General features: G+C 36.9%; 1 protein-coding gene across 4 annotated transcripts in view; it reads left to right on the forward strand.

Annotated features, from left to right (window-relative positions):
* The window catches only part of CNKSR2 (connector enhancer of kinase suppressor of Ras 2), a 311,777-nt gene that overhangs the window by 219,828 nt on the left and 64,219 nt on the right, over positions 1–27,730 (forward strand). For all 4 annotated transcript variants that reach the window (XM_030305850.1, XM_030305851.1, XM_030305852.1 and 1 more), the window contains 3 exons: positions 129–343; positions 24,359–24,407; positions 24,829–25,001. In XM_030305850.1, coding sequence (XP_030161710.1) covers positions 129–343; positions 24,359–24,407; positions 24,829–25,001 — 437 coding nt within the window. The remainder of the gene's footprint in view (positions 1–128; positions 344–24,358; positions 24,408–24,828; positions 25,002–27,730) is intronic.

Raw genomic sequence — 27,730 nt, forward strand, 5'->3', positions numbered from 1 at the left:
ACTACGTAGGTATTTTATAAATAATCCAGTTACATTTATGAAATGACATCTAATAGCACAATTAGGAGAGAATGGTAAATTTGGAAAGTTGCATATTTATATTGGTGTATTTATCTGTTTTTATATAGAAAACTCTCTACTCCGATATATGAGCAATGAAAAAATTGCTCAAGAAGAATACATGTTTCAGAGAAACAGCAAGAAGGACACAGGGAAGAAGTCTAAAAAGAAGAGTGATAAGAGTAATAGCCCAACTCACTATTCACTGCTACCTAGTTTGCAAATGGATGCACTGAGACAGGACATCATGGGCACGCCTGTGCCGGAGACCACACTATACCACGTAAGTAAAATTTCAAAGACTCTGTGCTACAGCTTTTATTGGGAGCCTGGCAAATGACTCTTTGGGGGTAAATTCCAGATTTTGTATCTTTATCCCTTTGCCAGATTTCCACAAAAGATCCTAAGTTTAGAAAATTTTTAAAAAACTTTGATGGCTTGATTTGTTCTTTAGTTCATCTGTTCAGTGAGTTCATATGTTGTACCAGGTTCAATTTTTTAATGAAATCATAGGCTCAAAGTGACAGAGAATGATAATTAATTAGTTGATTAATCACCTAAAATAATAAATAGTAAATGGATGGCTATCAAGTTCAAATTAAAGATAGGATTTTTAATATATTCATGATTTCATTTAAAAATGAGCATCACGGGGTGCCTGGGTGGCTCAGGCAGTTAAAGCATCGACTTCAGCTCAGGTCATGATCTTGCATTTCATGGGTTCGTGCCCCACATCGGGCTCTGTGCTGACAGCTCAGAGCCTGGAGCCTGCTTCCGATTCTGTGTCTCCCTGTCTCTCTCTGCCCCTCCCCTGCTTGTGCTCTGTCTCTCTCTGTCCCTCAAAAATAAATAAATGTTAAAAAAAATTTTTTTAATGAGCATCTCTTGGGGCACCTGGGTGGCTCAGTCAGTTGAGTCCGACTTCAGCTCAGGTTGTGATCTCATGGTTCGTGGGTTTGAGCCCCGTGTCAGGCTCTGTGCTGACAGCTCATACATAGGCTGGAGCCTGCTTGGGATCCTGTGTCTCCCTCTCTCTCTGACCCTACCCTGCTCATGCTCTCTCTCTCTCTCTGTCTCTCTCTCTCTCTCTCTCTCTCTCTCTCTGTCTCTCTCTCTCTCTCTCTCTCTCTCTCTCTCTCTCTCTCTCTCTCTCTGTCTCTCTCTCTGTCTCTCTCTCTCAAAAATAAATAAACATTTAAAAATTTCAAAAACTAAAAAAATAAAAATGAGCATCTCTTACCTATTAGTCTTGGAGCATGGTGCTCAAGGCAAAACTGAGAACACATAGATAGCGCATTATTATAATGGAGAGAAAGAAACACCAAGAGTTCCAATGTAAATTGATTGTTGTAATGGGTGGGTACAAGAAGTGTAGGAGGGTTAGGGGAGGGGGGCAGCCTTAGCTTTCTGGGAAAGTGAGAAAAGATTTAGAATGGGGAGTGTTTGTGTGAAGAGTGAAAGATAAGTAGCAGTAGTATGGGGAGAAGTATATGGAGGTGCACCACATTCTCTTGTGTTAGAATATGGTATGTTCCAGGGACTTCATGATGCTCAGAATTACCAGTTCACTAAAAACAGAGGGAAAGCACATGAGGAGGGGGCAGTAGATGGGCCTAGAGAAGTAGGCAGGGCTTAGATCAGGAATTTCAAGATAAAGTACTTAGGCTCTTTCTTGCAGTGAAAAAAAAAATTATTGAAGAATTTTGAACTGGGGACTGAAATGATGAGAGTGGCTTGTTGTATCCCTCTGTTGCATAGCACTAATGAAGAGGTAGGAGGCCAAAGTCAAAGCCATTATACCCAGGCTAGGTAGATGATGAGAAAGTAGGACAGTAGCACTGTGGAGACTGAGAATCTTGTTAGCCAGAACATTCAGTTAACAAAATCAACCCATTGTATGCCATTTTCATTAAAAGGGAATTTGTTGTGCCAATGTAACTGTAGCTTCTTACTAGGAACCCTTAAAAAACATGGATTACAAGTTTTTAAGTAATTTCAACAACTCTTCTTGGTGATCAGAATATTAAAAATTTTTAATCTGCCACATGGTAGAAGGTATACCATCTAGGTATATAAAGTGTGAAAGATTTAATCATTTATACTTGAATTACTTTTCTCAGCAAATCTTTTAAATCATCTTCTTATTCTATAGCTCTCTCATAAAACTAGAGTGTAGAAAAATATCTTCATTTATTTGGGTTGAAGTAGGAGAGCAGTTAGCACTCCTAGGTATTCATTCTGTACCCTCTCCAAGCGTCTTCCCCTCTAAGAGAATAATGCCTGTCTCAAAACCTGCTCCCCTAAGTGACTGACAAATCAAATGATTATATTTGCCACAAACATTCGTAGTCAGTCTGAATCTTAGCTGCATGAAGGGGACCACTTTTGCTCTCACTGTCAGAAATGCTGTCTGAACACCAGGCTCCCTCTAGAATCTAGTGCTCCAGTCAAAAATCCTAAACATGAGAGACAGCTGATCTATTCAAGAAGGAAGTTGGTAGTGAGAGATGAGACTCAAAAAGGAAGAAGAGGCCACTTCACCCTGAGCATGTAAACTATTGAAGAGGTTGGATTTATCCTAAAAGCAGCAGTAAGCCATTGAAGGCACTTTTAAACACTCCCCCTGTGCCATCCTGTCGTGCACATCTGGATAGTAGTATACTGTGAGGGAAGAAAATAGATGAATGTTGTGGATTGTGGTTTTACCTTATGGAATATAGTAAAAAGTGAATCAAACTGGTAATCAGGAATATCCCTGAGTATTGAGTATTGTAGAGGAATATAAACTGTTACCACTTTTCTGAAGGGCATTATTTAGTTACATGTTATCAAGAGCTAGGTCTAGTAACTTCACTTCTAGAAGATTATTCCAAGAAAGAAATCAGTCTCCTTTTTGCCTCCTACTTTTATTAATGTGTCCAGAGTCTGTAAGAAGGTATTTCCAAGACAGGTGATATTTATCCCAACTAACTTTTGACAGAGGGACAGCATGTAAGTAATATTGTTAATTATGTCAGGGAGTGGGGAGCAGGGGAGTCCTGCATTGTAACACTGACCCACTAATCCCGTAGTAGAAGTATTGACACTTTCTAACTCTATTCCTTGTTTTAAAATAATTGCTAGCCCCAAAATGTATGCCTAACCAATGTTCAAATGCCTATAACCAACGTTCAAAGGAGAAAACATTTATTAGTGAGGTTTTCACTAGGCTCTGAGTTCCCTTGAGGACAGTTATCAAGGGAGCTTCCACATTTACTGTCTTTCAAACCTCATAACAACCGCATTTGCAAATGACAAAACTGAAACTCAGAAGGATTATATGATTTACCCAAAACTGTGTTGCAAAAAGTGTGAGCGTAAGGACTGGAACCCAGATCACCTACTCCAGTGATCTTTGCACACTCTACCCTGCTTCTCTGTGCATGGTAGGATTCCTTACACAAATGAATTTATGCTTTAACAACTAATTGAATGAATTTTCAAAAAGTTTAAGAAACATGTGCGTTCATATGTTGATTTTGATAACATTTTCAGTACCTGGATTGATTTGTACCCAGATTTCTCTTTTGCTCTGTGTTCCTATTTTTTATTAAGTTCAGAAAAAACATACAGAGGCACTGCTGTTATAAAGCACAAGTAGTTATTTGGCATGATATATTGCTGAGACTGTGGAAGATTGTAATTAAAATTGCCTGGACCTTGGAGACAAAACAACATACACTTAAATGATTGCTTTTTATATTTTGCAGGAATACTTGGTTGTTTTTGTTTATACACACCTATTTAAAAATTAAAGTATTTTTCCTTATGTTAAATTGTCCTAAAACAGAAGATCAATATCAGTATTTCATCACCTTCATGATGAACCACTCATCTTCATTCTTACAGTTATTCATTTGGATAGCACAGCCATTTTGAATGGAATGGGGCTGAAGTGGAAGTGGACTATGAAACCTGAGTACTGAGTTTCATAGACTGCTATCTCTGTTGTAATATAGTAACTCCCTGTGCTCTGGGTTCAAATTTAGAGAAAATTTAATTGAATTTAATGGCAGGATTATATCAATTTTAAATACCCTTTAAACAATTTATGAAAAGAATGGTGTGTGTGTGTGTGTGTGTGTGTGTGGCGGAGAGGGAAGACGGGGTTCCCTCTAAGCAGAACCAGATTATAATCCCCAGTAGTCTGTTTTGGAAGGCAGCTCAATAAAAATACACAAAACAAGGCAAATACAGTTTGGTTTTACTGTTTGACTCATTGCGCTTTGCAATTATAGCAGAAATGTTTATTTCATAATAGAGAAGATTGAGACATCTGTGGTATTGTAAAATACACAGATTTTTATTAATTACATATATTTGTTATTCCAGTTTATATATTTTTCTTAAACTTACTTAAAAGGAAATCACTCACTATGCTCTAACCACCCTGATCATCTACTTTTTGACATGCTGTGCCCTATACTGAAACTGTTTTTACCCCTTTTTCCCCTCCTGGCTGACTTCTATCTAAATGTGAAATTACAGAGAGGCTTTGCACGATTACTACTACCCTAAACTAAATCAGCTTCTTCTATTACAATCTCTTAGCACTCTCTATATTTTCTTCAAAACCTTTTTTTATGATTTGTAAGTATATGCCTAGTTATGTGATTGTCTGCCAAGTGTCTTTCTCCCTTGTACATAGTAGGGAGGACATGTCCACATGCATGACAGAAAAGGATAGCTTTCCCATTTTGTTCAGCATTATATTTCAACACCTAATATAGGTATAGTAACTTATAAATGCTCAGTAAGCATGTGATGAATAAATGAATGCATGAGTTAATGTGACAATAACTTCATTGCCTGTCTCAGGATATCTCCATTGTTGTCCTCAGCCTGCAAACAGCTACCTCCATGTCCTAGGCCAGCCCTGCTCAGCACAAACAGGACTTCAGTTGGAATGTATGCATAATGGGAATTCCCAGGAACTTATTACCATAGGCTCAGTGTTCCGTGTGCCAGAGGAGAGTCCTAGGACTCTGAATATCCTCTGTCATGTTTATCTAGTCCACATTACTAAATTCTGCTTTCGTTCTTGCTTCTTATTCATCACTACCATCTCATTATGGAGGTCGCAATATACCTTTCTGCCAAGCATGTTACAGTATTTTTGAAAAGAGTGTAATTTTATTTTACCTACTCACTGATTCTCTGTCTGAAAATGTAGGAGTTGTTAGCTACCAAAGCCCTCATCTGACCTTGAGAGCACAGGAAGAAAAGCCAGACAGCAGTGTGTGTGCGTGTGTGTGTGTGTGTGTGTGTGTGTGTGTGTGAGAGAGAGAGACAGAGAGACAGAGAGACAGAGAGACAGAGAGAGACAGAGACAGAGGGAGTGGGAGAGGGAGAGAGAGGGAGAGAGAGAAATTGAAATGTAGTGATAAGGTGGGAATGCAAATTGGTGCAGCCGCTCTGGAAAGCAGTGTGGAGGTTCCTCAGAAAATTAAAAATAGACCTACCCTATGACCCAGCAATAGCACTGCTAGGAATTTACCCAAGGGATACAGGAGTGCTGATGAACAGGGGCACTTGTACCCCAATGTTTATAGCAGCACTCTAAACAGTAGCCCAATGATGGAAAGAGCCTAAATGTCCATCAACTGACGAATGGATAAAGAAAGTGTGGTTTATATACACAATGGAGTACTACAGGGCAATGAGAAAGAACGAAATATGGCCCTTTGTAGCAATGTGGATGGGACTGGAGAGTGTGATGCTAAGTGAAATAAGCCATACAGAGAAAGACAGATACCATATGGTTTCACTCTTATGTGGATCCTGAGAAACTTAACAGAAACCCATGGGGGAGGGGAAGGAAAAAAAAAAGAGGTTAGAGTGGGAGAGAGCCAAAGCATAAGAGAATGTTAAAAACTGAGAACAAACTGAGGGTTGATGGGGGGTGGGAGGGAGGGGAGGGTGGGTGATGGGTATTGAGGAGGGCACCTTTTGGGATGAGCACTGGGTGTTGCATGGAAACCAATTTGACAATAAATTTCATATATTGAAAAAAAAATAAAAATAAAACCCTTTAGATAAAGAATGATTAGATTCAGGTCTTTTTTTTCCTTGATAAGATATACATATGACAACTTGCTCTCACATTAAAGCTGCTGTACTAAATCCATAAACAAAATAATAATTTATTTTAAATCTACATGCTGACATGCCAGAACAAGTAAAATTTGATTATGGATCCAGACAACATGCAGGTATACTTTCATAAACTGATTAATTTAAAATAGATTTAGAGTAGGTGTTCAAAAATCTGGATAATCTTTTCATAACATTCCAACATTTATATGGTTTGTCTTAGGATATAACAGCAAACATTCATTTGTTGTTTTACTTCTGATAATTACTTTTATCCATCCTCTTCAACTTGTGAAGGTATTTTTGGTGGAACTCCTGGAGGAAGGAGGTGGAGAACGGTCAAAAGACTTTTTTTAACTTAACATTATGAAACAGACACTATTCTAAGTAGTTTATAAATCTTAACTTATTTAATCTTCATAACAGCCTTATGAGGAAGGTGCTGGTGTTATTCTCATTTTACAGATTAGGAAACTGAGGCACATGGATTAAATAAATAGCAAGTGGTACAGCTGGAATTTGAACATTAGCACTGTGCCTCTTACCATTCTATATTGCCCCTCAAAAAAATAAATAACATAATTTAGCAGAAACTCTACAGCAATTCTAGTAGTATCAACCATGTGTAAAGCTCAATCTAAATACTGTAGAATATATATTAACTAATAATAATGCAAATGCTGCTATTAATGAGGGCTAACATTTATTGATTGCTTTCTCAGTTCCTATCCTAAGAATTTATACACATTATCTCATTGAATCCTCAAATTGACCTTGTGAGGTTGCTACTATTTTTATATCTATTTTGCAGAACTGAAACACAGAGTTTACCTTACTTACAGTCACACAGCTAGAAAGTAGCAGACTTAAGATGTGACTTCAAGCAGTGTGGCTCCAAATTTCACATTTTTAGGTGAATAACGCCATTTCTACTCATAAGTGTCTTACCATCTATTAGAGAAGACAGACCTATTATCACAATGATGCAAACTATGCTATATTGTCAAGATATAAACATTTATAATGAAATTTATCTGTATTCATAAAGGTTAGTTTGTCTAATTACTACCTGACTTGGCTGCATTGTTTCAGGATCAATGAAACAAATAAATTTTGGTGGCTAAAAAGCCATCTCTGACCTAACAGTTGTTTATAACAACCACTTTTTCTGCATTTTTACTTTACTCACTTGGACAGCAGCCGTAGTACAGTGTTACATGATGTTTTCTTCACCAGGGTGCATGCAGACATGTTTGATATACATTATAAACATTTTGTATTCCCATTTGTATGTTTTCTTTAATTCCCTATGGATGACTTGATTATTTATAGAGTGTTAATGTCATATTAAGAGTAGTTTAGGGGGGCGCCTGGGTGGCGCAGTCGGTTAGGCGTCCGACTTCAGCCAGGTCATGATCTCGCGGTCCGTGAGTTCGAGCCCCGCGTCAGGCTCTGGGCTGATGGCTCAGAGCCTGGAGCCTGTTCCGATTCTGTGTCTCCCTCTCTCTCTGCCCCTCCCCCGTTCATGCTCTGTCTCTCTCTGTCCCAAAAATAAATAAAAACGTTAAAAAAATTAAAAAAAAAAAAGTCTACTCTTTAAAAAAAAAAAAAAAAAAAAAAAAAAAAAAAAAAAAAGAGTAGGGCACCTGGGTGGCTTGGTCGGTTAAGCGTCCGACTTCAGCTCAGGTCATGATCTTACAGCTCCTGGGTTCAAGGTCCTCATCAGGCTCGGTGTTGACAGCTCAGAGCCTGCAGCCTGCTTGGGATGCTGTGTCTCCCTCTCTCTCTTTCCTTCCCGCACTCACGCTCTGTCTCTGTCTCTGAAAATTGAATAAACGTTAAAAAAAATTGTTTTTAAAGAGTAGTTTTAGCAAAGCCCTGCACAGGAACAACCTGGACTGTGAAAAGCCTTTCCTGTTGGGCCATTTTACCAGAGCAGTGATTCTTCAAGTACTGGCTGAGGCTTGATGCAGTGATTCTTATGGGGAAATAACACATTTCACAGACTTTCATTTTCACTTGTGACTGGATATTGCTTACTAGTAACCTACAATATAATTGTAAAAAGTTACAAATTAAATAATCTTAAATAATGTATTGATAGAGTTTACCGAATATTCTAACTCACTGTTTCTCCAAGAAACCTGGTATCCATGCAGCTGAGGGTGTAATTGAGCTATTACTATACAAGCATGAACAAATGTAGACAGTTCAGGTTCCTGCCATTTTCAGGTGGAATGCTATATTGATAATGTCATTAGGATTTGTTTTAAGTTATCTGTAGTTTTTGGTTGCTGTTTCCTTTTCACTATAAACTATGATTAGATTTCATCACTTTTGGTTTTAGTTTGTTTTAGGTTGCTTGCTCTTTTACCTTCTAGTATATGATTCACATTACACACGATTTTCTAAAAATGATACTATGAATCATCCAGACCACATGGTACTTATACTGTCATAAAGTGGGGACAAATGGACCATCGAGTCTGTTGGTCTGTCTTAGGGGGCCACAGTCAAAAACTGTTAAGACCCACTACTTTAGATGGAAGCCAGTCTTTTCGGTTTCATGTTTGAACAAATGTAGGTTTCCTTCTGCTAGTTCCTGGTTAGATAATGGCTGTCAGGAAGCACAACACCAAATCTGGCTTAATTAGTGAGGCATCATGCAAAACAGGACACAAAACAAATGAATTAGGAATTACTGAGTTGAAATTTATTAGATTTGAATCTTATTACAAATTCCTTGTTGCCTTTGGAAAAATAAAACCTAAATTCTGAGGCGAGGTCTCTGACTTGTTGTTAAGGTCAATATTTGGAGATATACCTGCCTTGATCAGAGAGGTTAAAGAAGCCCCATTCTCTCATGTTGTAGACCTATGTCGTCCAGCTTTCTAGCCGCAGAAAAATTTCCTCAAATTTTGTTGGCAGTAGGCCTTTTTCGCTCTGATAATCATCTCACCCACATTACTTCACCATCATAACTCCTTTAATCAAACATGTCAAGTCTAATAAAATGCCAGGTAAAATTATTTTACCCCTAGAACTCTTTAAAGCCTCTCCTGGTTGAAGGACCATAATCTATATCAAATTATTTTCTTCACTCAGCTCCTAAAATGTATTACCCCCTTGATGGTTTTAGCATCCTCCAATTCCACAAAACTATAGGCCTAGTGATTCGCCATGTATACACAAATCTCATCCAAAGATTCCTCTTTTGTTTTTAAATATGAAATTTATTGTCAAATTGGTTTCCATACAATACCCAGTGCTCATCCCAACAGGTACCCTCCTCAATACCCATCACCCACCCTCCCCTCCGTCCCACCCCCATCAACCCTCAAGTTTGTTCCCAGTTTTTAAGAGTCTCTTATGTTTTGGCTCCCTCCCTCTCTAACCTTTCTTTTTTTTTTTTTTTCTTCCCCTCCCCCATGGTCTTCTGGTAAGTTTCTCAGGATCCACATAAGAGTGAAAACATATGGTATCTGTCTTTCTCTGTATGAGTTATTTCACTTAGCATCACACTCTCCAGTTCCATCCATGTTGCTACAAAAGGCCATATTTCATTCTTTCTCATTGCCATGTAGTACTCCATTGTATATATAAACCACATCTTCTTTATCGATCCATCAATTGATGGACATTTAGGCTCTTTCCATAATTTGGCTATTGTTGAGAGTGCTGCTATAAACATTGGGGTACAAGTGCCCCTATGCATCAGTACTCCTGTACCCCTTGGGTAAATTCCTAGCAGTGCTATTGCTGGGTCATAGGGTAGGTCTATTTTTAATTTTTGGAGGAACCTCCACACTGTTTTCCAGAGTGGCTGCACCAATTTGCATTCCCACCAACAGTGCAAGAGGGTTCCCGTTTCTCCACATCCTCGCCAGCATCTATAGTGTCCTGATTTGTTCATTTTGGCCACTCTGACTAGCGTGAGGTGATTTCTGAGTGTGGTTTTGATTTGTATTTCCCTGATGAGGAGTGACATTGAGCATCTTTTCATGTGCCTGTTGGCCATCTGGATGTCTTCTTTAGTGAAGTGTCTATTCATGGCTTCTGCCCATTTCTTCACTGGATTATTTGTTTTTCGGGTGTGGAGTTTGGTGAGCTCTTTATACATTTTGGATACTAGCCCTTTGTCCGATATCCCAGACTACATGTCTGCATCTCTTGGCCCATACCTGGTATGGCAATGAAGTTTAAGGCACAGTTGTTGACTACTGTTCCGTTCTAGTTTCTTGAAGGTAACTTTTTGAAAAACAGTGTTAAATTGTTTGCAGCCTTCATGGACTCTTCATTGGCTTTTGGCTCAGGCAGCAACTGGCAGTGGGCCAAAGGTCACTGACTCAACCTAGAATCTCAGTTGTAAACTATATTGCTAAATCTGTTTTTTAACATCTCTGCAAATATCAGGCTAAGCCAAGAACAGGATCCTAATAGGCTTGAACCCAAAACCATGTTGAGAAATATATCAGTGTTTCAGTTCCTTTTCTTAATGTGAAAATAATTTTAAATTAACTAGATACAAACTTTCCTCCTATAAGAAAGAGTAGATTAAGTTATCTTCTCATATTTCCTTTTATTATAAATTTGGAGTGGCCTCAAGAGAGAGTGGTTCTAGTATTTAACCTCCTCTGGATAAAAGAAGAGAATTGTTTTTTCTGAGATTCAGATGGCCAAGAATAATGCTGTACATATAGAACATGAGCTTGAAGTCAGCTGTATGAACCTAGACACATTTCTGAACCTCAGTTTCTCATCAGTAAAAAGAGGATAATACTTACCTAACATGACTATTTCACAATTAAATCATATGTTGTGTATAAAGTTTTTTTCACTGCACTGGGTACATAGTAACTATTTTAATGCCATATGGAACAGAAATTAATCTGTATACATTGGAAGGGAATTAACTTCCTGTCGAGCAAATCAGAAAGCTTTCTAGGACTAAAACGTGTGTTTTCTTTGGACATTAATGAGTGTAGCAGTTAGGGTTAAATCAGGGAAGAAGCACTAAGTGACATGGAATAAAGGACTAGATCTTACTCATTTGAGGAGCTGGTTAAGATGCCTCAGCACAGCCAGTGATCATGAAGAAAATCTGGATGTGAAGCCAGGGAGAGCAAGATAAACTAGAACCCATGAGCACAAACTTGAGCCTTGCCTCCAACTTCAACAACAAAGCTGATGCCTTCCACCATGGAGATTCACAGGCTCCCAGTCCAGCACTTCAAGGAGCTGAAGTTGTGGGCTCAGCTGCTGACTCATGCATACGAACAAGCAGCTGAACAGTGACAATGTATGTGAGCCACAGCAGTGACTGACATCCTACACCAACCTTCAGAGCATAAGGGCTGCTGCCTCACTTGTGTTCTCCAAAGTTCACACAAATTTATTTGTGGCCAACCCAAACTAGAACCATATAGAGAAGGGAATTCTGAAACACATACTTCCAACTTTGCTAAAGTGGCACAGGAGGAAGCCAGCACACTGAGGTTTCCTTTTCTGTGGCCACTGTAGGTGCCTACCAGGTTAAATCTTCTTTGAAAATTGTCTAAGGACAGCCCGTATGAACATCAGTGGTAAAGTGAAAAATTCTAAATTATCATAAATCTGGAATGAACTCAAGGGACAGCCCACCTCTCTGAAGGTATCATCCCTATAGCCCACTGACTTAATCTTCCAAAGCATATACTGGAAAATCCAACTTCAAATTGTCATTTATCTATCTTCAATCAAGAAATTGACTAATAGAAGTAATAATTAGGATAACATGTCTAATCTACCTGAAGGGGTTTGTACTTAATACAATATGTCTAACAGTTCCTTAAAGAATCTCTTTGCATACTCTGAGGAGGAGTACCACAAAGCTGATACCTGGACCACGTTACCTTAGCCACTTGGTGAATCTCCTTCACATAGTTGCATTTTGCATCCTGTCCTCATTTTGTAATCAGATGACTACCCTAAGAAACAACCGTATGAAATCCAATTCTTTGTTTACTATGAAAATATTTTTAAGGATACTGTGTTTTCTACTCCTTTGTGTCCTCCCCCATATATGTTTTTATAATTGGCTAAAAGCATTGGCTCCCTGTGATAACAATGTATGGAAAATATCTGATACAGTATCTGGCACTGCAATAGTACACAAATATTCTTAGTATCTTTCCTTCAACCATACTCCCAAAATGTCCTCACCAGTGGGATGAGAACAAGCCAAACCTAGTCTAGGTACATTTAAGGCAACCAGTCTAGAGAAGTGGCAGCAAACATCAGGCCCTGTAGAAATCTAATTTTTCATATCTGAGCTTGCATAAATTGCTTTCTTTCTCTTACTCAGTCTTCTCATTTACAAGATGAGTGTAACACTGCAGAGAGGACTCTGGAAAATGCAATGTAAATTGATACCATAATGATGATTTGATTCCTGCTGCAAACACAGAATTAAAAAAAATTCCCATCAAGTCCTTCTTTCCCTTCTGTTAGATAAAAACAGTTTTGCTTTCTTAGTCTCAAAATTGTGTGCTACTAGATGGTTCAGTATGGAAGAGAAGGAACAGTATGATTTACCTTTTCAACTATTTTATTATCATATAGAATGACTTATAAAACTTTTTAAATTTAATTTTTATTTTTACCCAGTATTCTCTTTGAAAGATTTTCTGATACAAAAAAAAAAAAAATCTCCAGATCAAGGAAACTGCAGCAAAAGTGGCAGATGTAGAAACATTTGAAGTGGTTGTCTTGGAGAGTTTGTCTAGTCTATAAAAGCAACAATCTCAGAATAAGAGCTCAATAAAAACATACTCTTAGCCATAAAGGTATTTAGATAAAAGCTAGCATTCTTGGAATCCATTACACTGACATGGCAAAAATTTCATGTTGGGAAAATCTTACAATATATCAGAGCAACAAACCTAAAAATAAAAGTATCCAGAAAAAGCTGGTTAGTTTCATACTCTTCTAAGCCAGTAAGTCAATAGCCAGGAAAATTTTTCAATAATTATGATTCAGTAATATCATTGCTGACATCATTATCATGCCATATACAGTGTCTTCATTTGGGATTCTTAGGCTTTGTGCATCTTCATAGAGGTGACTATTTTTATATTATTTATTTTTCTTTTCTTTTACATATAATTTATTTCCTTGTCACTAAGTAGTCTTCAGAAGGAAAATCTGGTTCTCTCAGTTTTTTCTGATCATAAAGGTTTCTTTGTCACAAAAGATGGGTGAGCCTACCCTGATTTCTTTGACACCTAGATGTTGACAGTTTGTTAAATGGAAGTGTCAGGAGCAAGAACTGCCCTAGCTCTGCTTTTCACCTGTTTAGACTATCTGCCTCCATCTTGTGCAAAATATGTGTTCATTATACACATTAATCAAGCACCCCAAAATAGCTGTATGTAATATGGCTGGCAAGAAGTTATTTCCATACATAGTGGAGCTTTAGCGTAAACTTAAGTGCCTATCAATGAATAATCTAGCATTAAGTATTAAGAATGACACTGATTATGGGTATACATGATTCCTAAAACATCAGTTATTGGATATACATTAGTGACTAAGGAAAAATGGCTATTTTTCCCTTCATTTTAAAGTCAGAATCATGTACAGTTAATGATCTAAGAGATATTCTAAGAGCATTTGGTCCAAATCCCCAACACTGCAGATGAAGAAATAGAGGTCAAGAATAGTTCAGTGACTTGACTGCAATCATAGAGCTGGAATATGGGCTAGAATATGAAGAACTAGAAGTCAGGTCTCCTGATTCCTACCACATTGTTGCTCCAGTGGTACAAAGCATTCCATTCTTGGTGAAATATAAATTTTCCAAGTGTGTCACTCCAGCTGGTGTGTTGAGAATAAACTGAAGGGGCTGAGGCAAGTGTGGGCACAGAGAGTGAAGATGTGATCTGGTTGATTCCAGTGAGAGATGACAGTGGCTTACCCCTGGGCTCTGAAGTCGAAGTGCTGAGAAGAGGTTGCACTCTGGATATGTTTTGAAGGGAGAGTGGACAGAATGTGCTGTCAGATTACATATGAAATGCCATAATGCATAGCCTCAGTGTCGTGCACACATAGGTGACTAGTAACTGTTTGATTTCATGCTTTCAGCAGATAATTTTATGTCACATCCTGTGCTAGGAGCTGAGTATAGCATGGTGAGCTAAAGCAGATGGTTTCTGCCTTCATAGAAACTAATGCAGTAGTTAAAAACCACATCTTGAGAAAGTAAACCAAGTAATTTTTAGGCATTGCATAATAATCAGCAGTGTATCAGGTGAAAAATTGCATAACACAATGAATCAGCTGCAAGAGATTTCTCCTGGGTAAAGAATTAGTGGAGAGGCAGGCTTGCCTTATTTGGATCACTGATTTCCTCATCAGTATTGACATAGGGTTTTTTAATTGCACTGAGCTCAATTAACACTGTTAATAGATTTGAATAAAATGTTATTGCAGGGTCATAGGGTAGGATCCTGAGAAACTTAACAGGAACCCATGGGGGAGGGGAAGGAAAAAAAAAAAAAAGAGGTTAGAGTGGGAGAGAGCCAAAGCATAAGAGACTGTTAAAAACTGAGAACAAACTGAGGGTTGATGGGGGGTGGGAGGGAGGGGAGGGTGGGTGATGGGTATTGAGGAGGGCACCTTTTGGGATGAGCACCGGGTGTTGTATGGAAACCAATTTGTCAATAAATTTCATATATATAAAAAAAAATGTTATTGCAGTCCCATCCTTGTCTAACTTGGCTGAGCCTTATTACCTTTCTGTACGTTAGTTTCTATCTCGTTTGCAAAATTAAAATGTTAACATGAGCCTTCCTCTCATGAAAATATTTTGATTAATGGTCGCCAGAAAAAAAAGAAAAACCCTGCAAATCTTTATTTTAATCCACAGAGCAATCTAACTTGCTAATTAAAATTGACAAAAGCATGAAAATTAGAAATTGATAAAATGTTTCCAGTTTGAATTATCTCCATTAATTTAAAGGTGTTACCCTTAATATCTTTCTGTTATGTAGAATCCTTTCGTTCACATAGCAGTGTATTTATATCACATGTCACGAGAGGTTTTCTTAAGTGAAAGTCATCGTGTCAGAATCAGTTTTTCTTTACTCTCACATTGTTACTATGACTACAGAATACTTACTTGGGAGGCAGTATTGCACAGAGTGCTTAGGAGAATAGGTTTGGGGATTGACAGACCTGGGTTTGAATTTTAACTGCACTATCTCTATGGTCCTGAGCTAGTTGTTTACACAATCTGTGTCTCAATTTTCTCTCCTTTAAAATGGGGTTAATGATAACAACTGTAAAGATTTATTGTAAGGATTAAGATCAATAACTGATGTAGAGTGCCTAATACTATGCCTGACATAGAAGCCTTCAGTAAATGATAATTATTGTGATCCAAGAATGACAGTTCCTGTTTCCCAAGGGCGATGATTCTTGTTACCCTTCTTAGCTCCTCACCATTAATCACTCTTCGTCCCACCTTACCACCCCATAGGAAAAGTGGAATCACCTTATGGGATCCTGTATAAGATCCTGTATAAGACTCCCTTCACAGTCTGATGTACAGTGTATTCTTTTGATGAAACATAGATTCTGCCCAACCTAATGAGTTTGACCTCTAGATTCCCCTTGCCAATTACTGCCTTTTTATTGTTACTTGACTGATAATTTATTAGCATGCTTAATGTTCTTAAAAACACTCTTATTTTTTTGAGTGCATGTGGAATCATTTTGAGTCAACATAAGTCGGGTTGGCTTTATTGACAGAACCGAGAGCAACCTCACCCCACTGTACTCAGAGACCTCGTGTGTGAGCAGTGTCTCTTACCCTTTCTGCTCACTTCACAGTTTCCCTCTCAAGCACCAGAATGCGAGGCTACCACCAACAGGAAACGTGTTCAATTCTGTGCTGTTATTTCTTGTAAGTGGAAGATTTCTTGATTTAATATTCAGTCCGATTAAAATCTCACCCCACTTCCTTATATTTAGGTCTTTTTTCTGCCAACGGACATTAATGAGAAAGTAAGGCAAAATACTTTTCTTTGTGAAATATTTAATTCTCAAAGGCTTTGTTATTTAAAAATTAAATAGGTGAAAGTAGCTATCATTTATCCCAAGTGTTTCAAATTGCTAAGCACCTTCTTTTCTTATGTATAAGAAAATAAGCTATTGGTTTGACTAGTCACTGCAGAAATGTTGGAACTTTGCAGAAAATTACAGTAAGAGGAAGTTGCTATATTGCAACAAGAGAGTATTTTGATTGCAAATTTTTCCATAAGTGTGGCAATTTGCAACTTGAGAAGAATTTAATAGTAGCTGAGCTTTCAAAATGTAACACAGAAACTGTCATTTTCTTCCACAATTAAAATAAGTGCTTCTGAAAGTTTCAGGATAAGAATGACCCAAATTACCCTCCCCCACATTTCCTCATCCAAAAGAGGGGGGAATGGAGTTTGAACAGAACATCTGTGGACAAAATGAAAGATAAATGGTCTTTTCAGGCAAATGTCTGAAAAAGGGATCTTTTATAGCCAAACAGAATACTATTGCATGCATTGCCATGGTTAAGTAGAGGATCAACAATACTTTCATAATGGCCTTTTATTTTAGCACATTCTATTTTTATGGGTAGAATTATGATTTCAACATGTCCATTCATAATTCATCATATAATTATTCGCATATATATCTTTTGACACAGATTTAATGTCTTTTTGCCAGCCACATCTTGAATTCAAATTTAAACTGTTAAGTGCACTAAGACTGTCTCAGTGCAAGTAATGCTAAAGGAGAGTGGATAAAAAGGAATACTTCTTACCTACCAAAAGAAAGCCTAGTACAGAATAGACCTATACATGGATTACTGGAGAAAGGATACTTAGCTTGTTTATATCCCCTGCTGAAGGACTTCTTCAGGTTAAAACAATCACTTTAAGACTTTAATTAAGACTACATGGGGGCAGAGGGGGCAACTGACTGGCTCAGTCGAGTGTCTGACTTCAGCTCATGTCATGATCTCATGGTACATGAGTTCGAGCCCCACATGGGCCTGCTTCAGATTCTCTGTCCCTCTCTCTCTCTGTCCCTCCCCTGCTCACGCTCTCTCAAAAATAAATAAGGCTTAAAAAAAAAAAAGGCTACATCCAGGGCACTTGGGTGGCTCAGTTGGTTAAGCATCGGACTCTGGATTTCCACCCAGGTCATGACTCATGGGATCATGAATTCAAGTCCCGCATTGGGCTTTGCACTGGCAGCACAGAGCCTGCTTGGGATTCTCTCTTTCATTCCCCTGTTTGTGCTCTCTCTCTCTCTCAAATAAACTTTAAAATAAATACTACATCCTTGCTCTTTACTGATGGTTTGCTCAGCTTCCATTCACTCAACCAGTATTTATTGAGCACTTTCTCTGTACTAGGCCCTGTCCTAGCCAAAAGATAAACAGTGCATAAAATAGAATTCCTCTTTCATGCCATTTACATTTGGAGGGAAGGCTGAGTAATAAACAAGAAATATAAGTATACTTTATTTTTTTAAGTTTATTCATTTATTTTGAGAGAGAGAGAGAGAGAGAGAGAGAGAGAGAGAGAGAACATTAGCACGGGAGGAGCAGAGAGAGAGGGAGAGGAAGAATCCCAAGCAAGCTCCAAGCTGTCAGCAAAGAGCCTGATGCAGGGAAGGGCCCAAACTTCTGAAGCAGTGCAGGATCATGACCTGAGCCGAAATCAGGAGTCAGTCGGTTAAGCCACCCAGGTGCCCCTAAGTACTTTAATAATGCTGAGTGCTAAGGAAAAAAATAAAGGATGGAAAACAGGAAGTATTGAGGGCAATGAGAATAACAATTTTAGATAGGGAAGCATAGGAAGAATTTACTAAAAAGGAAGCTTTTGAGTAATGATTTGAAGAAGTTAAGAGAATAAGCCACAACAACATCTGGGCAAAGAACATCTCAGACAAAGGCAACAAGAGTTAATGCCCTGAGATGGGATTTTACTTGGCATGCTCTAGGTACGGCAAGTGTGGTGAGCAAAGTTAGCAAGAGTAGGGGTAGGAGGCAAAGGGGCCAGGCCATACAGGGTCTTCAAGTTCTTTGCAAGGATTTTGGCATTTGTTCAAAATGGGATGAGAAGCCATTTGAGTTTTGTGTAGAGGAATGACATGACTCAAATCATATTTTAACAGAATCACTCTGGCTCTTTTGTTAAAAATAGAGGGAGAGCAGTAAGGAGATATTTCAATAATCCAGGTAAGGGATGATGGTGGCTTAGACCAGGATGCTACTAGTAGAAGTAGTAAGAAGAAGTCATATTGTAAACACATTTAAGACAGAGTTGATATAGCTTGCTGGTGGATTGGCCATGGGATGTAAGAGTTAAGGTGACTTCAAGATTCTGGATGTCAGCCACCATGAGGGTAGGGGGTATGGAATTGCTGTTTACTAAGGTATAGAAGACTGAAAGAGAAGCAGAGTGGTTGACAGATAGTGGATATCATAAACTCCATTTTGTATACATCAAATCTATTGAGTTAGGACACCTGCAGCTCAGCCAAGAAGTCCCAGCTAATGATATGAAGTCATAAATTACTAAAGATCAGAGTTTGTAGACATTCTTAGCGAGAAAGTTCAAAGAACTTTCACCCAGATGCTCACTACAATAAACAGAAAGTATTAGCAAGGGCATTAAAAAGACTGAATGATAATTTAGGAAATAAGATAAAAATACATTTTTAAGGCAAATAATCTTCACATATGCTTACAGAAGGAATCTATTTTTGGTGGTCAATAAGCATTAATGAGTTTATGTTTTAAATACACACACACACTGTCACACACTCACCCTACTCCAAGCATAAAAGGATATGATCATGGTCAAAAACAAGAGCTAGTCTCCAAGGACCAGAAAAAAGAACAAAATTGTTCAGTGATAAATGGGAACTAAGGCACATACTTAATAGCCTCTGCGTCCTGAAAGAGGTAGAGATGGCTGTGAGTCTACCATAATGGGTAACAGAGAACAAATGAACTACAACTATTTCAGGAAATGGAATTGACTCACTAAGTGAAACCAACTGGAAAAGCAACCAGAGCTTCCTCACCCATGAGTAAGGAGGTTGAATAAAAAAACAGCCACTGACCAGAGCTATGACGTGTACATGGGTGATACTTTCCTAATTGTATACAAATTATGGAAAATCCACAAAAGCCCTTAAAATAAATTTTGAAATAATAACAGGATGATTAAGAACAGTGGATATTCGGGGGACCTGGGTGACTCAGTGAGTTAACCATCTGACTTCAGCTCAGGTCATGATCTTGTGGTTCATGAATTCGAGCCCCACATCAGGCTCTCTACTGTTGGCATGGAGCTTGTTTCAGATCCTCTGTCCCCCTCTCTCTCTGCCCCTCCTCTGCTTGTTCTCTCCCTCTCAAAATAAATAAAGAAACTTAAAAAAACAAACAGTGGATATTCAAAAGAGCCAAACTGGGGCGTCTTGGTGGCTCAGTCTATTAAGCATCCGACTTAGCTCAAGTCATGATCTCACAGTCCGTGAGTTCAAGCTCCACGTCGGGCTCTGTGCTGACAGCCTGGAACCTGCTTCAGATTCCGTGTCTCCCTCTCTCTCTCTGCTCCTCCCCCACTCACACTCTGTCTCTCAAAAATGAATAAATGTTAAAAAAAAATTTTTTAGAGAGCCAGTACCAACTAGACATCCTGGATGTATAAAATATAGTCCGTAAAATAAACACTCTATAAGTGGAATAAACTTTGAATTGGATACAGTGAGAGAATTCGGAGGTTAGAAGACATCAGAATGAATTTACCTAAAAAGCATTGCAGAAATATAAAAGGATAAAAAATATTAAAGATACAAGGATGATAATTGAGAGGTGGAAATATATGTCTTCAGAGGAAAAAAAGACTGGTAAAAAAGACCATTTGAAGACCTAAGACATGAGAATTTTGAGAATTAAAGAAATAATATCTTCAAGTACAATACAATGAATGTGAAATAGGATTAATTAAAAGAAATTATAACATATACACTTCATAGTACAATTGCAGATTATCAGGGATAAAGAGAAAAATATTTTAAAAGCTACAGAGAGACTAAAGACAAATTGTAACAAATGAGAGAGTAGCTACAGTTGTCTTAAGAGTAGCAATAAATGCTAAAATAAATCAAATATATTCAAAGTGCTGATGGAAAATTAATTTCAACCCAGTATTCTATGCCCAGCTAAGCTATTATTCAAGAGGGAAGGATTTTTATATTTTCAGACATAAAAATCTCAAAGAGTTGCGTACTCACAGTCTGTTATGAAAGAACTTCTAAAGGATATACTTAAGCATGAACCTGGAAGAAGGATGATCTGAAGCTAATAAGAAAAATACAAAAATAAAATATATTATAAATTTTCACTGTCAGGAGAAAAGCATTCATCATCATGAAAGCAAAGATTCCAGGCCTCTCTCACTCTCCCTCTCTTTTTTTAGTTATAGCATCTTATATGATCTGCTGTATTAGGCATTATAGTTATGTGTCTGTTCTTAATGTCATGCTTATGTTAAATTTTTCATGATGTCATTAGAAACAAAAAAAGTGATACCAGTGAAATATTTGTCACTCAGAATGAATATTTCCATCAGTTTTACTAGAAAAGACTACACAAGATTATAAATTTGCACCTCAGGAGTGCTTAATCACACTTGCTGATGATATGATAAAACCTTCACTGTCAGGAACTTATTTATGCATATGAACAATGAACAGTTTTTAATATAAGTTTGTAAAGACTCTTTTGATTATGAGGCTGTTTCAGGGGTCCCCAAGATCACACACATTCACTAGAAAAACTCATGAGAGTCAGCATGTAGTTCTGCCCACAGCGAAGATTTACAGCAGTGACACAGCAAAGATGTATAGTCAGAGCAGCAAAGAAAAAAGACACCTATGAAATCTGGAGAAATCTATGTGCAGGCTTCCTATGCTCTCTCCTTGTGACAGATCATGCAGAGGGCATTCTCACCCAGGCAGCAAAAATGCGGTCACGTGTATAGTGTCTCTGCGAGGGAAGCACATTAAAGACTCAGCACTGAGGGATTGTATTGGGTTGGTCACGTACACATCCTCTGTCTAGCAACTACAAAACTATAGATTCCTGAAAGGAAAACAGGTGCTTAGTCCATGGGTGGGCAAAACCGTCTTATTGCTTAGTGAATCTCATGTCATTTTAGGGAACTGTTTACCAGCCAAGTTCCCAGATGGCACCTGAGGGTCAACCTTGCAAGCAGGCTCTTCTAAGATAGCAGCCTCAAACCTGCTGTATTAACTCTTTTCTGCAGAGACCTATTTCCTTAGCTGTAGTTTTCATTGTTTTTCTTATGACTTTCAAGAGCATATACAGTTGACCCATGAACAACACGTGTTCACTTATATGTGAGCTGCGTGGGTCCACTTATATGTAGATTTTTTTTCAATAAATAGGAAAAAAATTTAGAGATTTGTGACAATTTGAAAAAACTCACAGGCAAACCACATTGCTTAGAAATACTGGAAAAAAATAAGAAAAAGGTATTATTGTAAGAATGCAATATATAATACATATAACATACAAACTATGTGTTATTTGTCTATTCACATTATTGATGAGACTTCTGGTCAAGAGTAGGCTATTAGTTAAGTTTGGGGGGAGCCCATAGTTATAGTGCCCCTAACCCCACATTGTTTAAGGGTCTACTGTACTTCAGTTAATTTTTTTACTTTAGAAAATGTCTAATCACTTGGACAAATAATAAAATCTCTCTTAAGATAATTTCATTGTTATATATATATAGTATATACAAAAGACATCTATGGCTTTGTTTATTTGAATGTTGCATAAATCTATATTGTGTACGTATGAGTTCTTGGGTTTCAACAATATGTACACTGTAATCACAATCAGTATGAATATATATTTATGGGGAAAGAAAAGATAATATTATTAAAAAGAAATCCTAGAAAGCATAAAATACGTTTTTGTATAGATTTTAAAATAGACCTCTATGGGGCGCCTGGGTGACTCAGTGGGTTGAGCGTCCAACTTCGGCTCAGGTCATGATCTCATGGTTCGGGGGTTCGAGCCCCGCGTCGGGCTCTGTGCTGGCAGCTCAGAGCCTGGAGCCTGCTTCCGATTCTGTGTCTCCCTCTCTCTCTGCTCCTCCGCCACTCATGTTCTGTCCTTCTCTCAAAAATAAATAAACATTAAAAAACTAATAATAAAGTAAAATAGACCTCCAGGATCTAAGGAATAGCATGCAAAAGGCATAGGAGGTACCTTCTATAATTCAGTTATTTCAAGCTGTCTTTTGTCCATGTAGCTTCCTAAAAACAAACCACCCCATCTTTGTCATTTTTAAAAATTATCAGCCATAAGATTATAATGACTACTTGTGGAAACACAAAAAGAAAATAACCAATCAGTAACTTTACAGCTTAACAATTTAGGGGAAATCACGATATGTAAGTTACCTTTACTTAAGCACACTACCCTGAGTTATTATTTTGGAGCAAAGTGCACTCAGGAAAATCAACACAGCATAATGAGTTTTATCTTTTATGTTTTCTCTGAAAAATTGATTATGAATTTCCATAAGCCATGTATCCTGCAAAGTTTTGTAAACACACGCACACACATACCACGTGCATACATGTTTCTATTGCTTTGACACTTGGGTGATTATTTCAGGGTTATGCTGTACATCAGCAAATTATATGCTACTTACCTTTAGGACTGGTATCCACCCATAATACCATATTCATGAGAATTAAGTAAACCATATGCAAAACAAGAAAATTGCTATTGTAAGTAGAATGTTATCTTATGGACAAAGATACCAAACAAGAAAGTATGTCACAGAATACAAATGTGTTGTATAAAACCAAGACAAGTGAATTTTATGTAAGCAAAATCCAATTACCCCTTACAGGCATACCTTTGTAAAGAAAAGAAGATTCTAGGTACCTAAAATTCATTTCAAAGGAGTATCTATGAATTGAAATTACACATGTTATCTCTATACTCTGTTAGCTAGCTAATCATATGAACACAATTAACCTTATTATACCAGTGAACAACAATGTAGCTTAGCATCTGACTTAGTATCTGACTGGAACCAGTGATTTATAGTCATTGAAAGCTAGACCAGTCAATACAGCTGTGGGTTTTTCTATTAAGACATTAAGCTTTTCTTGTAGTTAGCATGGAGTAAACAGGCAGGTTTAACTGATTTAACAGGCAGCTAAACTGCCTATTTAGCTAGGCAAGTATGATGGAGAGAGCATGGCTCAAGGGAATGATTATAATGGTATCTCATGATAACTGAGAAAAAATAAATAATAAAGTCACAAAAGGGTGGCAAGGTTAATGAAATGGATGCCTCAATGAAAATTTGCTAAAAATTACTGGGTTGGAACTATTGGGCTACATAAAATGTAGGTAATAGAAGCAGTGGTTGGAGTCTGCTTAAGATAACAAACATTGTCAGAAGGATGGGTAGCTGAGGAGAGAAGTAAAGATCATTGGAGATGAGGGACTGAGGAGCCACGGTACTGACATCACTTACATGAAGATTAGTTACCAGTAATAGCGACAGAAGTAGGTGTGAGAAGAAAATATTGATTCAAGTGCTGCAGTATTTAGCAACTGAGGGGGAGTGCCTAGGAGGATCAGTAGGTGCTGGTGGCTTATGGAAGAGAATGAACTTCAAAATAACAAGTGGTAGTCATATTTGCCTGACTATTTCATAAGACTTTCTGAGAATCAATTGAGATATTGCCTGAGAAAGCACAATAAATCCCTTAAAAAGGGGTAAAAAGTAGTACTGTGTTTATATAAGAGCCCTGAGTTTCACCACTGCTTTATGCCCTGATTTGTCTACCTACAAAAGAAAGACAATGATAATAACCTGTTCTGCTTCATGTGAGATTAGAAAGTTAATTGCCATGATATATATGAATTTGTTTTGAGTCTTTGGAAACAAAATGATTTCTCTGACCTGGGTTCAGAGTCATCGTTCAACTCTTGAGAGTTCTTAGCAGCATGTTAGCACTGTGGATGGCATCCTGAGTATCAAATAACATTCTTCCATATCTTGGATTTCAGACATTTCAGCAGTCCTCTCTGCAGCACAAATCAAAGAAGAAAAACAAAGGTAAGGAAAGGAAGTGAAATGAAATATATAGCTGCTTATTTTGCACCGTGATAGTCACCAGCATACTTTGCCCATCCTCTCTTGCCTGAGCCCATTGTGGTTTGCAAGAGCACAGCTCCCTAGTAAGAGCTGCCAAGACCAGCTCCTCCTTCAATTGTGATGCTAGGGGCACCTTTTACAATAAATGGTCTCAACAGGGTTTGACACTGGGATTACACAATTCTGATTACATCGCATGTCACTTATCTGGGGGGAGGAAGGTATTAAAGATTTCCATAGTTTTCTCTTCTGATACAATGTAAAAATAAGAATTTTTAAGGTTGTTAAATACCCAGACTTATTTTAATGAGCTATAGATTAATCTTCTACCTTCACACTTGTATAAAATTAAAAGAGCACTTTTACCTACTATTATTTTTAGGTCCTATAGCTGGCAAGAGCAAAAGACGAATTTCTTGCAAAGATCTTGGACGAGGTGACTGTGAAGGTTGGCTTTGGAAAAAGAAAGATGCAAAGAGTTATTTTTCACAGAAATGGAAGAAATATTGGTTTGTCCTTAAGGATGCATCTCTATATTGGTATATTAATGAGGAGGTAAGATAAAACATATTTTTCTCTGATCCACTTTCTATCTTTAACCCAAAGAATCACCATTTTGAGACTTAGATTTTCAAATCATATAACCACCTTAATGCTAATCCAGGAGAGTGCCACTAGTTATTTTTTAATCTGCCTTCTTAAAATGATTGCATTTTGGGAGTTCTGGAAAGATAGTTGTCTCAATTATTCTAATGTGGCAGCCTATATGAAACAGACAAAATTCTGTGTATCTAATTAGAAATATCAAACTAATTCCAGCAATAGCTTAACTAAAAGGATTATACATGGAAATTTGAAATAGATTTTTAAATGTCTCACTTTTGTTCAAAGTTTTCTATTTTTTTCTGTTTGTTTTTGGAAGATGTCCTCTAATAATTTAAGTAAATTAATATTGCATGAACTTGTTTTTCTTAAAGAATATGTGAACTAGAAGACTAGTTTTGAAAATCTGCAAGTATTCATTTGACCCAATTGAGGGATGGGGATGGGGATGGGGAGTATATATAATATATTTAAATTGTTCTTATGAATTCCTGTTTCATTTGTAGTAAACAAATCTTTATTCAGAGTAGTTATATTATAACCTACCACCTATCACAACAGGGGCACAAGAGTATACCTTATTCCTTGATATTTTCTTTGACTCCGCATTCATTTTCACTCTTTTGCCATAGCCATCTGTCAGTTCACCTTATTAAGGTTTTTTTAACAATAATTTCTATTGTTAACTTGTTTTCTCAAAAAATGTACATAGTTTAATATAGTGTGCTGACTAGTCTTACAGAAATACTATTATGTTAAGGTATTCATCAGTTTGCATTTGAATATTAATTTTTGAAATATAATTTAACAATATAATTATGCTTACGATTATAACATAAAATATGTAGAGGAGTTATGTTTGTTATGGTTTAGAGAATAGAATTAACCCACCTGAATTACTATGCATCAATTTCCTCATTTGCAAAGAGGGAGAGTAATAATGGAGGCGAGCTCACTGGGCTATCATATGGATGAAAAGAATCAATTCATGTAAAGCCCACTTAGAACAATGCTTGGCATACATTCAATACTCACTAAACATATGCTATTAGTAATACTTTTCAAATTGACCTCTAATTTCATTTGTAAAATCTCAAATTAATCTTTCGCTGTTTAGTACAAATGCCTATATTATATAAAAGGATTAAGTTATTTTCTGCACTTTTGATATTATTTGTGCCAATCACATAATTACCTAAAAAATCTTCTATTTCACTAAGTCTATCTTATTTTAGATATAGAAAACAATTTTACCAACATTTTCATTTAACATATATCAAATACTTTTTATATGCCAATCAAGTATTATCCAAATATAGCCTCTGTTTCCCTTTATTTTAAGGTCACTTGTAGATTTCTCTGCTGTATGCTATATCATATTCTTTCAAAGTTCAAGTGATTAAAAACTGAGGCCCTTTTTTATTGAACAGTTGCTAAGTTTCGATCAGAGGTATTACTGTGTTAGCCTTGTGAGAAGTGAGTGAATAATTCCCTAGTATACACTGTAAGAATAACTTAGTGTGATTTTTTAGGAGAAATCTCTCATCACATCATTATGGGAAGATTGTATCTATCCCCCGAAATATTTTAAATTGTTTGAAATATAGAATTTTTAAGTTAAAAGACATCAAGGTTGACATAACAGAAATCAAATTTGAAAGAGATTTGAGACTATTGTGTTTATTTACCAAGATTGGAAGAAAAAAATACTCAAATACTAAAAAAATATTGAAAAAGTTATAATACTCTCTTTTTTATGACACATTTCAGTCACTATCAGTAATATCATATTTTTATTAAGTTTTACATTTATACATACACGCACACTAAAAGAATGAGAATCTGTATTTTTTTTTTCTTTAAGGTTAGCAGATGGGGGTGTAACCTCACTTGAACTTGTTATATAAGGAGCCATTAACTGATACAGCACAGATCAAAAAGTTTGGGAGAATAAAAGTCTGAGGAGTTTGGTCATGAGCATGAAAAGGACAATGAAAGGATTTAGCCAAGGGTAGTCTTAGCCTACTTGGAATAATTTGTATCTAACATAAGATTTTGGATAATTCTCCTATCTTGTTTTTCCATCCCACGTTAGAGAGAGGAAGATTTTAAGGATTTCATTCAATTTTCCAAGTGGAAAATGATCTTTATATATATAGCATGTATACCAAGCTAGATATTTGAAGATAAAATCAACTTATTTCATTTATAAAATCTGGACTATACAACATATTTAATTCAGGTTTGATAAAAGATTTTTTTGGAGACAGAAAAGGAATTGAATTAGTAAACATCCATATATTTTACATATGAACATTAAAAGTGACAGAAAATTGTGAATGGTGAATGGGACTGAAGTTATTTTTATACGTTATGAAAGTATATATACATTCTGGTGAGAAAATTACTCATAAATCATGTTTCATTTTGAGAATTTAAATAGTTTCCTATCTTCATTCTAATATAAAAAGGATTTTTCAGAATTTCTGTGTGTATCTTAATTTGTACTATTCTAAATGTTCAAAATATATCTTCAGTTTAATGGAATATAACAAGTAAGAGTGGAACTCTAATCTCTAAAATGTCAAATTTAAGACATTAAGTAAAAAAATTTATTAGTTTATATTTTTAAGGTATAGGTCTATAGTATTATCAGCTTCAAACCTATGTGTATAACACCC

The sequence above is a fragment of the Lynx canadensis genome, chromosome X (assembly GCF_007474595.2).
Source record: "Lynx canadensis isolate LIC74 chromosome X, mLynCan4.pri.v2, whole genome shotgun sequence".
In the NCBI taxonomy this organism is placed as follows: domain Eukaryota; kingdom Metazoa; phylum Chordata; class Mammalia; order Carnivora; family Felidae; genus Lynx; species Lynx canadensis.